Source organism: Pelophylax lessonae, assembly GCF_965119305.1.
Source record: "Pelophylax lessonae genome assembly, chromosome: 2".
Lineage (NCBI taxonomy): Eukaryota > Metazoa > Chordata > Amphibia > Anura > Ranidae > Pelophylax > Pelophylax lessonae.
In genome coordinates this window covers 161925976-161940802 of record NC_138769.1, presented here as the reverse complement: position 1 = coordinate 161940802, position 14827 = coordinate 161925976, and the positions used below count along the sequence as shown (strand labels likewise).

The 14827-nt window shown below is 45.0% G+C and overlaps 1 protein-coding gene across 1 annotated transcript in view; it reads left to right on the top strand.

Annotated features, from left to right (window-relative positions):
• The first annotated feature begins 11787 nt into the window (after positions 1 to 11787).
• The window catches only part of SEPTIN4 (septin 4), a 100391-nt gene continuing 97351 nt past the window's right edge, over positions 11788 to 14827 (top strand). The window contains exon 1 of the mRNA XM_082246021.1: positions 11788 to 12160. Coding sequence (XP_082102147.1) covers positions 12158 to 12160 — 3 coding nt within the window. The 5' untranslated portion in view covers positions 11788 to 12157. The remainder of the gene's footprint in view (positions 12161 to 14827) is intronic.

Sequence of the window (14827 nt, the reverse complement as noted above, 5' to 3'; positions counted from 1 at the left end):
TTTTTCACTGTGACTATTCAACATTAGAGCCAGTACACCCATCTATTTGTTGTATCGTTAACAAAAGTAACAGGATTTTTATTTCTAGACAGTGGCATCTTTTTAAAACAGGTTTCATTTATTTTGCTATATTGACCTCTGCCTGAGTTTCTCAGACTGGATGCCCTATCTCTTTTAAAAGCCAGGCGAAGTGCTCCAGTGATGCGTTCATTATTAGGGATGATCGAACTTTTGAAAAGTTTGGTTCGACCAGAACACCCGAACTACCCGAAAGTTTGACCCGGATTTCAGAACCCCATTGAAATCAATTAGACCCGAACTTCGGTAATCAAAAAACACCATTTTGAAGCCCTAAAACCCAATAAATGCCCCTAAAAAGTGCCTAGGGTTCCGGGTCATGCCCCAGGGGACTATTAATCACACAAAAAAAGTTCTTAAAAATTGTCATTTTTGATAGAGAGCCAATTATTGAAAAAAGAAAATGAGATTTCTTTGGATTTAGTGTCTCGGGGGTCTAAAAGTGTACCTGTGAAGTTTCAGCTCTGTAGAATGTCCAGAACTAGAAAAAAAAGTTTGTTTGTTTTAGAATTGCAATAGAACAGGATAGTGGCTTCGCTATTTTCACACCCGGCTTTTTGTTGCAGGCTTTTATAGGGCTTTTTTGTGGACGTGTTTGGAGGCAGGCATGACATCTCAACTTCTGTGTAGGGGTATATATACACACACACATGTATGTATATATACACATACACATATATAGGTGTGAAAGTAGCAGAACCCTATGGCTGCGCTAATGAAATTATTAACACCCATAGGACTTCGCTCCTTTCACACCTATATGTGTGTATGTGTATAAATACATATGTGTGCATATATACCCCTATACACAAGTTCAGATGTTATGACTCCCTCCAAAGACTCCCAAAAAATGCCCAAAAAAACGCCTGCAACAACACACCTGGGCGTTTTTGTAGCAGGCGTTTTTTTGGGCATTTTTTGGGCGTCTTTGGAGGCAGGCATAACATCTGAACTTGTGTATAGGGGTATATATACACACACACACACACATGTATGTATATATATATACACATACACATATATAGGTGTGAAAGTAGCAGAACCCTATGGCTGCGCTAATGAAATTATTAAAACCCATAGGACTTCGCTCCTTTCACACCTATATGTGTGTATGTGTATATATATACAAAAAAACGCCAGCTACAAAAACGCCCAGGTGTGGTTTTGGCGCAGGCGTTTTTTTTTGGGCATTTTTTGGGGGTCTTTGGAGGCAGGCAAAACATCTGAACTTCTGTATAGGGGTATATATACACACACACTTATATGTATTTATACACTTACACATATATAGGTGTGATAGCAGAGAAGCCATATGGGTGTTAATTATTTCTTTAGCGCAAGCATAGTGTTCTGCTACTTTCACACCTATATATGTGTAAGTGTATATATACATACATGTGTGTGTGTATATATACCCCTACAGAGAAGTTCAGATGTCATGCCTGACTCCAAACATGTCCTCAAAAAAGCCCTATAAACGCCTGCAGCAAAAAGCAGGGTAACAGGGGAGAATCCATATCCCTGTTCTGTATGTGTCCTAAGAGAAACGATCTTTTCTCTATAGCGGTCACCCTGACATGGAAGAGTTTGGTCACCCTGCCATAGCAGTCAGAGTCAGTTAACCCTACACTACACTACGGTCACCCTGGCACTTAACACTTTCCATACAGAAACTAGATTATTAAATCTAACTATAGTGGAAAATAGTACCCTAACTACACTAGATATCCCTTTCCTCACACTAATAATTGCTAAATGACACTTAGACACTTGAGAGCAGAAGTAACAGAACTGCTTCCACTCTCTTCCACGTCCCTGTATTACAATGCTAGGAATTTGGCGGGGCTATCTTATATACTGGGGGGCGTATTCACTATTGATTGGCCTCTGGACCCCCTAGTCACTCCAATCACATTCCTAGCATTCTCCTGCCCCCTCAATTGGCTTTTACTGATGGTTCTGGTCCAATCACGAGCTTTTAAAGCCCATTTCCTGTCCCATTACATTTTGGTCGGTTCTGGTTGCCGAATTCCAAACTTTTTCAGCAAAAAGTTCTAAATTCGGCCGAACCTCGAACAGTCAATGTTCGGGTCGAACCGATGGTTGACCCGAACTGTTCTATCATCCCTACTCATCACTAGAGAAATTGTGTCTGGCTTGAAGGTACTGACTGTAGGGGATGGATAAAACCAAGGGTTGGGGGTGAAAGCTGGTGGCATGTAAGATGTTATTACCTGCCATGGGTTTGCGGAAAGTTCACATGACAGCATATCCCTATCATTGTTGGAAATATTAACATCAAGAAAGGTGACACTGGACCCACTATAAGACATAGTAAATCCAAGATTGAACATCTTGCGATTCATGATGGTGAGGCATGTCTGGAGTAGATCCTCGGGGCCGTCCCAGAGTAAGAAAATATCATCTATGTAGCGGTACCACATAAGTATGTGGTCCACATACATAGAAAATTGGTCATTCTGAAAAAGAGAGTGCTACCATTCCCCCAGGTACAGATTGGCATATGCTGAGGCACAACACGTCCCCATAGCCACCCCCGGTACCTGGAGGAAATAGAAGCTGTTGAAATATGAAATTGGAGCTGTTTATCTGGCCCTTGGGGTGCTTTTCCTCCCACATATACAAGGCACTATTCTTCCAACTAATATCAACAATGGACATATATCCTCCTACTGACCTCAACAACAGGAAACTATCTCTCACAATGACACCAACAATGGGAATTTATTGCACCCACTGACCAACAATGGGGCACTATTCCATCCACTAATACCAAGGATGGGACACTTTTCCTTCTGCTGATACCAATGATGAATCACTATTCCTCTCACGGATACCAATGATGGGTCACTATTTCTCCTACTGACACCAATGGTAGTATACTATTCCTCTCACCGATACCAATGATAGGACATTATTCCTCCCACTGATACCAACGATGTGAAACCATTCTTCTCACTGATATCAATAATGGGTCACTATTAGTCCAATTGAAGCCAATGATAGGTCATTATTCCTCCCACTGATATCGATTATGGGAAATTATTCCTCACACTGATACCAATAATGGGTCACTGTTCTTCCAACTGATTTCAAAGATGGGACATCATTTCTCCCACTGATATCAACGACAGGGGGCTAATCCTCCTCCAAACACCAAAGATGCATTGTTTAATCCCACTAATGCCAGGACTATTTCTATTCCCACTGGCCTCAGTTTGGCCCCGCTGAAGTGTGAAGGACAGTAAACTGGCCCTTTGTTTAGAAAGTTTGGAGACCCCTGATCTAGGTCATGACTACAGTCAAGGTTAGGGTCAAAGGTCAGGTGCAGTTTGTTTTAGGCAAGTTTAAAAAAAAAGCATTTTTTAATTTAGATTTGCAACTGTCAGGAGTGAGAAAATTTGCTTTGAGGTGTTCTATAGTGGATGGTCATGGTAATGGAAAGAAATATACCACTACATTTCAAAAAATTATATATGTACGGCGTACAGACCTACAGGACTGCTTGCAGCTGACCTAATTTCTCCCCATGCTATAAGCTCATGGTCACTTCAATAACCATGAACTTATACCAGAATTGTTCAGCAGACTCTGCTGAATTATTCTATAACTCTGATCAGAGTTATTAACCTAAAATGTGACCACCTTCCGCTTCCCTGTCCCCAGCCTCTCCACCTCTCGCCGCTCCCTGTCACCTAAAGCTGCTCCTCCCACCCTTCTTTCCTATGCCATTCATCCCTCTTCTTCACCCCCAGCACTGATCCCCCCCCATATCCGATACAACCCCCACAAACCTGATCCCCTGCAGCTACCTTTAGAAGGCGGCATCCCTTCTCTTCCGCTACCGCCGGCTTCAGGTGCTGCTGGGGCTTGGGGGGGATCACAGAATGTACCCTCCAGCAGGCCGATCCTCGGGAGGGGGGGTGGTGCTGGGGCTTGGGGGGGCTTGTATTTACCAGCCCCCTCCCTGTAGTGCAGTGGACCGAGGCAGCCATCGCTACCGATGGCTCCTGTGTCCACTGACAGCTGATCATAGTAAACCGAGAGTTTACTATGTGTCAGATGGACAGTTTATGAATTTATAAGATCTCTATTAAGGATGATCGAACTTTTGAAAAGTTCGGTTCAGCCAGAACATCCGAACTTCCCGAAAGTTCGGCCCGGATTTCAGAACCCCATTGAAATCAATGGGACCCGAACTTCGGTAATCAAAAAACACCATTTTGAAGCCCCAAAACCCAATAAATGCCCCTAAAAAGTGCCTAGGGTTCTGGGTCATGACCGTTAAATATTAATCACACAAAAAAAGTTCTTAAAAATTGTAATTTTTGATAAAAAAGCCAATTATTGAAAAAATAAAAAAATAAAAAAAAGAGAGAGATTTTTTGATTTTTACTTTGGATTTAGTACCTGGGGGGTCTAAAAGGTGTGCATGTGAAGTTTCAGCTCTGTAGCATGTCCAGAACCAGAAAAAAAAGATCGTTTGTATTAGAAAACTTTAAGCACAGGAATATGGCTTCGCTGCTGTAACACCTTGCCGGTTTAATAGAAGGCATTTTTTTGGGTTCTTTGCAGTCAGGAAAAACATTTGAACTTGTGTATAGTGGTACTGTGCACAAGTTCTGATGTTTTGCCTGCCTCCAAAACCCCCCAAAAATGCCAGCAAAAACACACCTGGGCATTTTTTTTTTTTGACGCTAGCGTTTTTTTTGGCATTTTTTGGGGTTCTTTTGAGGCAGGCAAAACATCTGAACTTGTGTATAGTGGTACTGTATATCCCTTTCCTCACACTAATAAATGCTAAATGACACTTTTAAAGTAAAATTAACAGAACTGCTTCCACTCTCTTCCATGTCCAGTATAACAATGCTGGGAATATGGCGGGGGCGATCTTATATACTGGGGGGCGTATTCACTAATGATTGGTCTAGGGACCCCCTAGTCACTCAAATCACATTCCTAGCATTCTCCTGCCCCCTCAATTGGCTTTTGCTAATGGTTCTGGTCCAATCACTGGCTTTTAAAGCCCATTTCCTGAAGCATTGCATTTTGGGCGGTTCTGGTTGCCGAATTCCAAACTTTTTGGGCAAAAAGTTCTAAATTCGGCCGAACCTCGAACACCCAATGTTCGGGCCGAACCGATGGTGGATCCGAACCGTTCGATCATCCCTAATCGCTATACAGACTCCTTATTCATTCATGTAAAGTGCTGCAGAGAAAGTGTCTTAAGTGCCTTTCTCTGTCTCAAAAAAAGTGATTTGGGGGGCTGTTTAGACCTCTGATATCTCACCAAGGATCCCTGCCCCCCCCCCCCCAAAATAGAAATATATCATTGTAAAAATGTAAAAAAGGAAAAATAAAATAACAAAAAAAAAGCATGAAGCGTCATGTCTATCATGCAGATCCGCCTGCTCGGCGAGGGATCTCCCTGCTGATCCCCGCTGAGCAAGCGGATGACAGGTCCACATCTGCTCTGCTGATGCAGAACGGGCACAGCCCGCTGTTCATTATGGGGCGGTCGGATGGAAACGGGCCACCTTTCCATTTCTATTCGATCTGATCTGCTAGATGGATGGGGAATGTGATCTCCATCCGTCTGTTTTTAGTGGACCGGATTGGATGCAGGCAGGTGTAAACTAACACATGTCCATTTACATCAGCCTCTCCATAGGAAACAATAGGTGGTCCAATTGGGCCCGCTTGAAAAACAGGCAGGCAGACCCGATCGATCTGCTTGTGTGAAAGGTGCCTAAGGCCTTGTTCACACCGGGTATACACAGCGTACACAGCGTACCTTTACAGGGATGCATAGGTTATTTTCTGGGGGGAGGGGGGGGCGGGTTTTGATAGGTACCTGATCCCACTTCCGGCTCACTTCACCGAAGCTTCTCAGCTGGCCCATTCACAAAGCGCAGCATGATTCACGCATGCACAGTAGCAAACCGGCTATGAAGCCACAAGGCCTCACTGTCGATTTCTCTTACCCAAGATGGTGGTGCCACCACTTGAGAGACAATTTAACCACTTGCCGACTGCCTAACGACTATCTACGTCGGCAGTCAGCCCCTCACAGGCAAAGTGACGTAGATCTACGTCTCTTTGTCTAGGGAGCGAGCGCGCGCCGCCGGAGGCGTGCTCCAGCGTGGTCACGGACCCCCCCCGCGCGTGTGACCGGCGGACCCAATGTCTGCCGGTCACTCTGCGATCGCAGCTGCAGAGGGAGAAAGTCAGGCGGCTAGTGTAAACAAGCCGCCTGTCATTCTCCCCTGTGTAGAAACTGTGATCACACGGTTCTACTATGTAGAACCGTTGATCACTGTTTCTACAGCTCAACAGACAGCCAATCACAGTTAGAATCACGCCCCTAGGGACACACACAGCCCCTCCCTCTCAAATAAAGTTAACCCCTTCACTACCAGTGTAATTTTGCAGTAACAGTGCATATGTATAGCACTGATTACTGCAGTAATGTCACTGGTAACCCCAAAAGTGTAAAAAATGTCAGTCAAGGGTCCGATCTGTCCGCCGCAATGTCGCAGTACCGCAAAAAAAATCGCAGATCGCCGCCATTACGCGTTAAATAAAAAACAACAAAAATGACAAAAATCTTTCCCTTTGTTAGTAAACGCGATAACTTTTGCGCAAACCAATCAAAATACGCTTTTTGCGATTTTTTTTTTACCAAACATAGGTAGCATAAAACAAATTGGCCGAAAATGTTAAAAAATTTAGATTTTTACATTTTTTTGGGGGGGAATTTCATATAAAAAAATTTGAAAAATATTGTTATTTTTGCAAAATTGACGCTCTTTTTTTGTTTATAGCGCATGATCAAAAAATCGCACAGGTGATTAAATACCACCAAAAGAAAGCTCTGTTTGTGGGGAAAAAAAGAACGTCACATTCGTTTAGGTACAGCATCGCACGACCGCGCAATTGTCCGTTAAAATCAAGCAGTGCCGAATCGCAAAATACCCCCTGGTCAGGAAGGGGGTAAAATCTTCCGGGGCTTAAGTGGTTAAGAATTGTCTCGGGTAAGGACACAGCTGGATGCCTGTACAGGCAAGTGCTCTAATAGTAAAAGTTAGCAGCTACAGTATTTGTAGTTGCTGACTTTTAATTTTTTTTTTTTTTTGGGGGGGCGGAACTTTTGTTTGAGGTTCTTGCTTAAGATTGTAAAGATTCTTATAATGCTTCTTAAAAACATTAGCAATGAGTTTAGGGGGAAACGCCTTAGTCTGAGTTTCAGGGTCTAGCATGGAGGGCAGTTTGGTTCTATTTTGTCGTTGTCTTAGATAGTTTGTCAAAAATGTACCCTCTTTATTGGCTTGAGATTAATGCATAGCTGTAAATCTACTCAGAGATTTTTCATAGTCTGAAATTGATAGAAACCTCAAAGAGTTTCTACATTGCTGTAGCCCTTTTTTGTTGGCCTAAAGATAGCATTATTTTATGCAGCTTTATTTTTTGTAAAATTTCAGTCATATTCTGCATCCTATGCCTTCTCTTCCTTGCTGTTATTTGTAGTAAAAGACCCCTGGAAAACATCTTATGCACACACCACACTAAGACAGGCCCGGAGCAAAAAAAAAAAAAAAATAGGCGCAGGGCCTCATGATAGGGTTGATAGGGGACACAGGAGAAGGAGGTAGGATAGGGTTAACGGGTGGGCTGTGGCTGGTGGTGCCTGTAAAGGATTGGATTAGGCCAGGTGGGGGTGGGGGCTCAGGGGTGGTAACACTGGTTGGGGCCGCTTTGGGGCCAAGCAGAATCGTGTGGAGCAGCAGAAGAAGAAGGAGGAATCTGCTGTGCTGCCCCTTACTTGGCTGAAAAATGGCGGACTTGGACTTGTGCTGGGGAAGCTGAGGGAGGCTGCCGCTTCGCGCGGCTCCTCCTGGCTGCAGGCGCAGGTCTCCTCTATGCTTGGCGGGGAGCCTGCGGCAGCGGGGGACGGGCGTTCCCGCGCTCGGAGGTCACAGCCTCCGGAGCGTTACAGCCCGCCAGTGTCCCCACGTGCTGAGCACCATTCCGGGAGCCCCCCTGTGGACCCTCCAGGCTCGCCGGGCCGGCGGAGCGGCTGGGAGGAATCCCCCTCTTCGGCGGAGCACGTCCGGGCGGGGCCCTGCCCGTTCTTCCTCTCCGGCCCGCCCGCTCGTCGGATTACATCAGGCTCGGCGGCCGCCCCGACTAGTGAGGACCGATCGGTGGGGGCGGCTAAGCGTGGGAGACGGCCGTTGGCGGCCACCAGCCAGTCGGGTGGAGCAGCTGGTGGCTTGAGTCTGCGGGCATCCCGGTCGGGGGTGGAGCCTGAAGAGTCGGATGTGGATGGCTGTGGATCGGGGCCTAGCGGGAAGCGGCCCAGGCGCGCCGAGGCTGGACGGTCGGCTTGTCTGCGGCAGGGGGGGATGGCAGTCGGTCAGCCCCCTCTGTGCTTGCTGTTCCTGCTCCGGTGGAGGATCGGGACGGTCTGGAGGAGCGATCGGAAAGGGGAGCTGTCGGGCTCGGATGTCAGTGAGGTGCCTGTTCCTGTGCCAGCGGGGGATGCCGGATCTGCGGCGGTGGGGCCTAGCCCTGCCCGGCCTGGTGAGTCTTTCAATGTGCAATCTTCTTTGTTGTCAGTCTTGCAAGCATTGTCTGGGGTCGGGGGCTGGGCCTGGCCGGGGGGGGGGTCCGGGGGGTCCGAGGGTATGCCTTTGGGGTCGGGTTTCCATGCGCCTGCTCATACGAGATATCAAGTTTGATTTTCTCAGGCTGCGCACCTCCTTTCCCGACATGATTATAGTTTGGTCGGACATTGTGGGTCGGACCTCTTGGCGTTTTGCCAGGTCCGCTGCGAGTCTGAACAAGGCCCGGATTAAGGTGAACAAGGCGGTTGGCCGTGGTGTGTGGTGGTCAGGCATGGGGAGCTGGAGGTGGATACGTGGCGTTATTTGCGGGGTGACGGTGTGCATCTGAATGCTGTGGGTACCGACTTGTGGACTCTTGGGATTCAGGATGGAGTTCAACGGGGCTCTGCGAGTGTGGCGGGGCTCACAGGTGTAAGGTGTCACACCTGTGAGCTGTGGCGGTTGGGGGTCTTTGGAGGCGGTAACAGGTTTTTGGTCAGTGCATAGGGTGACCCATCTACGGTATGGAGCCCTATAGTGTATCCCGGTTAATAGGGGTTTAACCGGGATGTGTTAACAAAGGGTATCAGTGGAAAAGTGTGTTGTTCCTGAGCTGGTGTTTCGCGGCTGGGGACCGTTGGGTTTTTTGGATACTGATACCATTTTTGAATTGGATTTTTGGTGCCTCCCAAGACCAACAACCCCTGATTCTCTTATGTGTACTGGAGTATTTATTGGTTTACTGTTTACAATGTTTTAAATTGGTTGTTAATAAAATGGCCTAGCAGGCCACAATTTTATCCAAAGTCGTTGTCAGTATCATTTGTTTAGAGGATTAGAAGGTGGGTGGTTTATGGTAAGAACAGGAGTGGGCATCGGTCATACCCTAATCAAGACAGGCCCGGAGCAAAAAAAAAAAAAAATAGGCACAGGGCCTCATGATAGGGTTGATAGGGGACACAGGAGAAGGAGGTAGGATAGGGTTAACGGGTGGGCTGTGGCTGGTGGTGCCTGTAAAGGATTGGATTAGGCCAGGTGGGGGTGGGGGCTCAGGGGTGGTAACACTGGGTGGGGCCGCTTTGGGGCCAAGCAGAATCGTGTGGAGCAGCAGAAGAAGAAGGAGGAATCCCCGCCCTCCCGCCCTTGAGTTTGGGATTTCGGACTGTGCACGTGGAGGATGTCGATTCGGATTTGGAGTTTTGGCGTGCTGTTTTGTTGTTGGCGGTTGGGGGTCTTTGGAGGTGGTAACAGGTTTTTGGTCAGTGCATAGGGTGACCCATCTACGGTATGGAGCCCTATAGTGTATCCTGGTTAATAGGGGTTTAACCGGGATGTGTTAACAAAGGGTATCAGTGGAAAAGTGTGTTGTTCCTGAGCTGGTGTTTCGCGGCTGGGGACCGTTGGGTTTTTTGGATACTGATACCATTTTTGAATTGGATTTTTGGTGCCTCCCAAGACCAACAACCCCTGATTCTCTTATGTGTACTGGAGTATTTATTGGTTTACTGTTTACAATGTTTTAAATTGGTTGTTAATAAAATGGCCTAGCAGGCCACAATTTTATCCAAAGTCGTTGTCAGTATCATTTGTTTAGAGGATTAGAAGGTGGGTGGTTTATGGTAAGAACAGGAGTGGGCATCGGTCATACCCTAATCAAGAATAAAGAAACATCAGGAGTAACATTTTTGTAAAAAAAAGTCCTTAATGCTATGTTTCAGATCTTTCCGAAATGGAAGTTACAAACAGGCACCAGCAGCCATCATTTCTACGGTTTTCTTGTGAACTAGTATTGGACAACTTTACTAATCCTTAGTAGGCATGTGAGTACTGCGATCTGTCAAACACAATGTTAGCAGTACGCATCACTTGTATTTTTCTGTTGTACTTACCTTATATTATTCTGTTTAGATGTGTTGTTAGATTTGGATGTAACCTCTGAAGAAGGACAATACCTCTACAAGTCCGAAACATGTTAGGTGTCATCCTGCATTATCAGACAACCACACCATTGGATGTTCAATAATCCATTGTTTTTATCTCATACTGTGTATACTCACGTGATATGCCTACAGCAATGTGGGCATATATAAGTACCATTTTTAATGTTGTTTCTTTCTAATAAAATCATACTATTTTACTATGGTATTTGTCATTAAGTCCATGAGGGGTACTTGAGGCAAACCACATTTGCTCTCTAAAATATCTGTTTTGGTAAATGTGTTTATGGACATGACAAATCCTTTTTACCCAGACTTTTTCTAGAAGTTTAGAAAAGAGGAATACAGGGGTATTCGTGCTAGTAGGGGAAATTTGTGTGTGTGTGTGTGGGGGGGGTCTTTTGCAAGAAAAGGGGATTTGTGCTGGGGGGGATTTGGAGTTGGGAGGGAGAGGATGTATGCTCGGGGAGGGGGGGGGGGGGGGGATTTGAGGAGAAGAGGATTTTTGCTAGGAGGAGTGCTTTCTTTTTTTTTGGGGGGGGGGGTGAGCTGGGGGGGATTTGGGAAGAAAGAGGATTTGTGCTAGGAGGAGTGTTTTTTTTTTGGGGGGGGGCGTGATCTGGGGAGAGAGATGATTTGAGCTGGGTGGGAGGGGGGATGGGGGGTTAAGATTTGTGCTGAGAGGGCGAATTTGTCCTTGGAGGAGGGGGGATTTGTGCTTAAGGATTAAGCATACAGATAAGTGCTCAATTTTTTTTTTTTTGGGGGGGGGGGATTTTTTTTATAACACATAATGCTCATACATCTTGAGAAAGGGGGTGCAGTTTGGCATGTTCGCCCTGAGCTCTAAATGGCCTTGTCCCGGCACTGGCCACAGCCATTCAGCTGCAGGCACTCTTTGGGGATTTTGACAGCCAGCGCTTGCAGTTTTCAGCATCCAATAGCCTGTCGGGGGGGGATTCATTAGTTCATGCTGTTTGTATGGATGGAGGAATCTGTTAAATTTACTTTGTTCAGACTGCAGGCTCAACAAAAGAAATCTATTAGTGTATGACCAGCTTTAAGATTGTCCCTGCTTAACCGGTAAGGGAGGGAAAGAGAGGGGGGTGAGCAAGTATAAGAAAGAATAAGGCAGGAATGGGAGCAGCTGGCAGTGACCTGGAGCCAAGCAACAGACTCAGCAGTCTGATCAGCTCCCATCCCTCCCTGCCCCCTGCTAATCAGTACAAATACAGATATACGTATGCATGCTAGAGTGTTCTATGCAATCAGAGTGATGGAAAGAAGCATATTCTTTGACTACCATAAACTTCCTACTAGGAAACTAGCTGTGGACTCTGCATTGCTCTTCAAGCTATGTGGCTGGAAGAAGAATCAGGACACAGTGAGGTAGAGTAAGAGACCAGGATCAGTGACGTATACTGGTGTAGCAGCAATCCAGAGGCTGGCAAGAGAGGAGAGAGGTGCAGGAAAACATACAGACCAGAACAGGGGAGATCCCTCACACTGCAGCAAATGGTAAGGATGTCTTCTTGTGCCACTTCTTGTGTCACCTGCTAAAGCCATGCAGGGAGATTATTATGAGATGCAGACAGGATTATAATTGGATTTATTAAAGGCTGCATTGAAGTGACAGATTGTGTGTTTGTGTTAGGACTACAAGGGCAAACAGAACTAGCTTGACAATAAAAAGGTCTTTTTTAAAGGATTATTTACTATTTTAAGATAGAAAATATAGATAGATGATATATTTGTGACTCAGGATTGCGATAAAATAATACTAAGAAGTGACCCTTTTATTATTAGATCATTTGACAACATAAAAGAATTACTGCTAAAATAATCAGATGCATACTATAAACTAAAGTTAGAGTGTATATCCGCTTTTCTGCATCTACTGCAGAGTTCTGCATTGTAATGATTTTACACTACAAAAAAAAAAAAGTGCAATTGCATGCAAAACTGTAATAGGAAACATTTATTATTAGACTAATTCATGTAATGAATGGTACATATGTAAGTAGAATTGTGAATGCAGTTTGTGTTTAAAGGGCAGTAACTATAACCTGTCACACTGGAAACAGAGGCCAGTACAGTAAAGTGTTTAGGGATTTGCAAGACCTCTTGGGAAGCAGACCTGTCAATCTCCATTCTGCTTTAAGACGTCACATTCAGTAATATGGTGCAACTTCAAGGAATTCACTGTCAGTGACTGACAGCACTAGCTCCTAGATAGCTCCTAGATAGCTCTGCAGCTTCAGTGATTTGCTGTTATGATAGAATCAAATTGTTATTAAACATTCTACGCATTGGAGTAGAGGAAATATTTGTCGTAAATCATCTCTATGATGGTAAAGCAGTGCACCAAGGAGGCAAATGCAGTATGTTTGGCAATTTAGGTGTCCTAATTACAATCCTGTTGTATTCTGGTGTGACTATTTGGTGTCTATTTAACCACTTAAAGACCAGGCCTTTTCTGGAACTTTTTGTTTAAAAGTTTAAATTCGTATTTTTTGCTAGAAAATTACTTAGAACTAGTGATTGACCAATATCGTTTTTTCAGGGTGGATACCGATATCAATTTTCCGGCCACCCTTCAGTCTGATAGTCGATATTAGATGCCGATATTCTGCAAATTTAAAGTTTTTTTTTTACACTGTCCTTTTAATTATTTTTTTTGATCACTTTTAATGTAAACATCCCTTGTGACAGTAATAGGCAGTGACAGGTACTCTTTATGGAGGGATGTGGGGTCTGTAGGACCCTAAACCCCTTCTCTGCACTTAAAAACATTCAAGTTTGGCTGTTTTGAATAATGTAATCTTTTTTTAAAAAAATGGCGCTTTTAAGGCTCCAGTAACCAGAAGTGAAGTTCCTACATCGGAGACCCGATCAAAGCCAATTCCAGCTTTGTTCAGGCCTTTGGCCAGCTGGCGTTTGTGCCGGCTGGTAGTTTGGGCCTCCCGGTTGGGCCGGGAGACCCGGACAGAGTGGTGGAAGGGGGTGGGAAGGGGGGATGTCCCATCCCGCTGCTTGTAATAACAGCTAAGCGGCTGCTTGACCGCATCGGTTGTTATTACAACAAAGTCGACTGCCTGTTCTAAAAGCAAAAGATCAAGACATTTTTTTTTTTACTATTGCTTAAAAAAACTACTATGGCACGGGAACCAGAAGTGATGTCGCTCTGGTCCTCCAAGGGCATAGAGACTAGTGGCAGCCATCTTGGTTTCACACTTCTCTATACCCAGCTACCACCAGCATCGGATTTCTCCTGAGCTTCACCAACTGGGAAGCAGCGTAAGGGGTAACACCCCTCCTGCAGCTTCTAAAATTGATCCCGCGGTGAATCCACCTGCAGGATCACTTTTATCTGAAAGAGAATCGGCCATAGTAAAAAAAAAAATTTGGGTTTTTCGCAGCTGGCTGCTAGTTCCATAGCCCCGGTATTTAATGTCAAACAAATTACATATTTTAACTATTAACCAACTTTCCCCCAAGACAATTTTGTTTGTGAAAATATGTGAATCATGAGAGAACACTGAATCTTGGGTAAAAAAAAAAAGTATGTGGCACACGATACAAAATCTTGAGCTTTTTCCTCCCCTCCAAAGTTGTCTGAATCCTTCACAAGTGCAATAGGTAGATTTCAACAAAATCCCAGTTTTTGCGGTTCCAGGCTAGCCCCAGTGGCTAGTGCTAGAATGATTGCTTCACCAAATGCTTTTCAAGGAAGCAGGAGCTAGAACCACTGACAGCCAATACTTTTCACTTTCAATAGTTCTTTATTAAAGTTTTGGAAAATTGAAACCCTACAAATGTCCAAATGTAATCGACATTGTAAAAAGGAACAGAATGCAATTGTAAGTCATAGAAAACAAAAATGGATATGATGATAAAGATCAATAGGTATGGCATAATATAAGTTAGGTTTAAAGTAACAATACACATATTATGAGCTACAATGATAGGTAGGAGCGGGGAGGGGAGGGAAGGAGGGCAAACGTGTAATAACGACAGGGACACACTCGGAGTAGGTATGAAGGTTGGGCCTTGCCTTGGGCCGAAGGGTCGAAGGGGGAAGACCACTCACCACCAATAGACTGACCTAGACCCTTCTTTCAAAGCATTTTTGGTCAGTGGTGGTTTTGCCCCCACCCCATCCTTGAAAATCATTGGTTGTTGGTG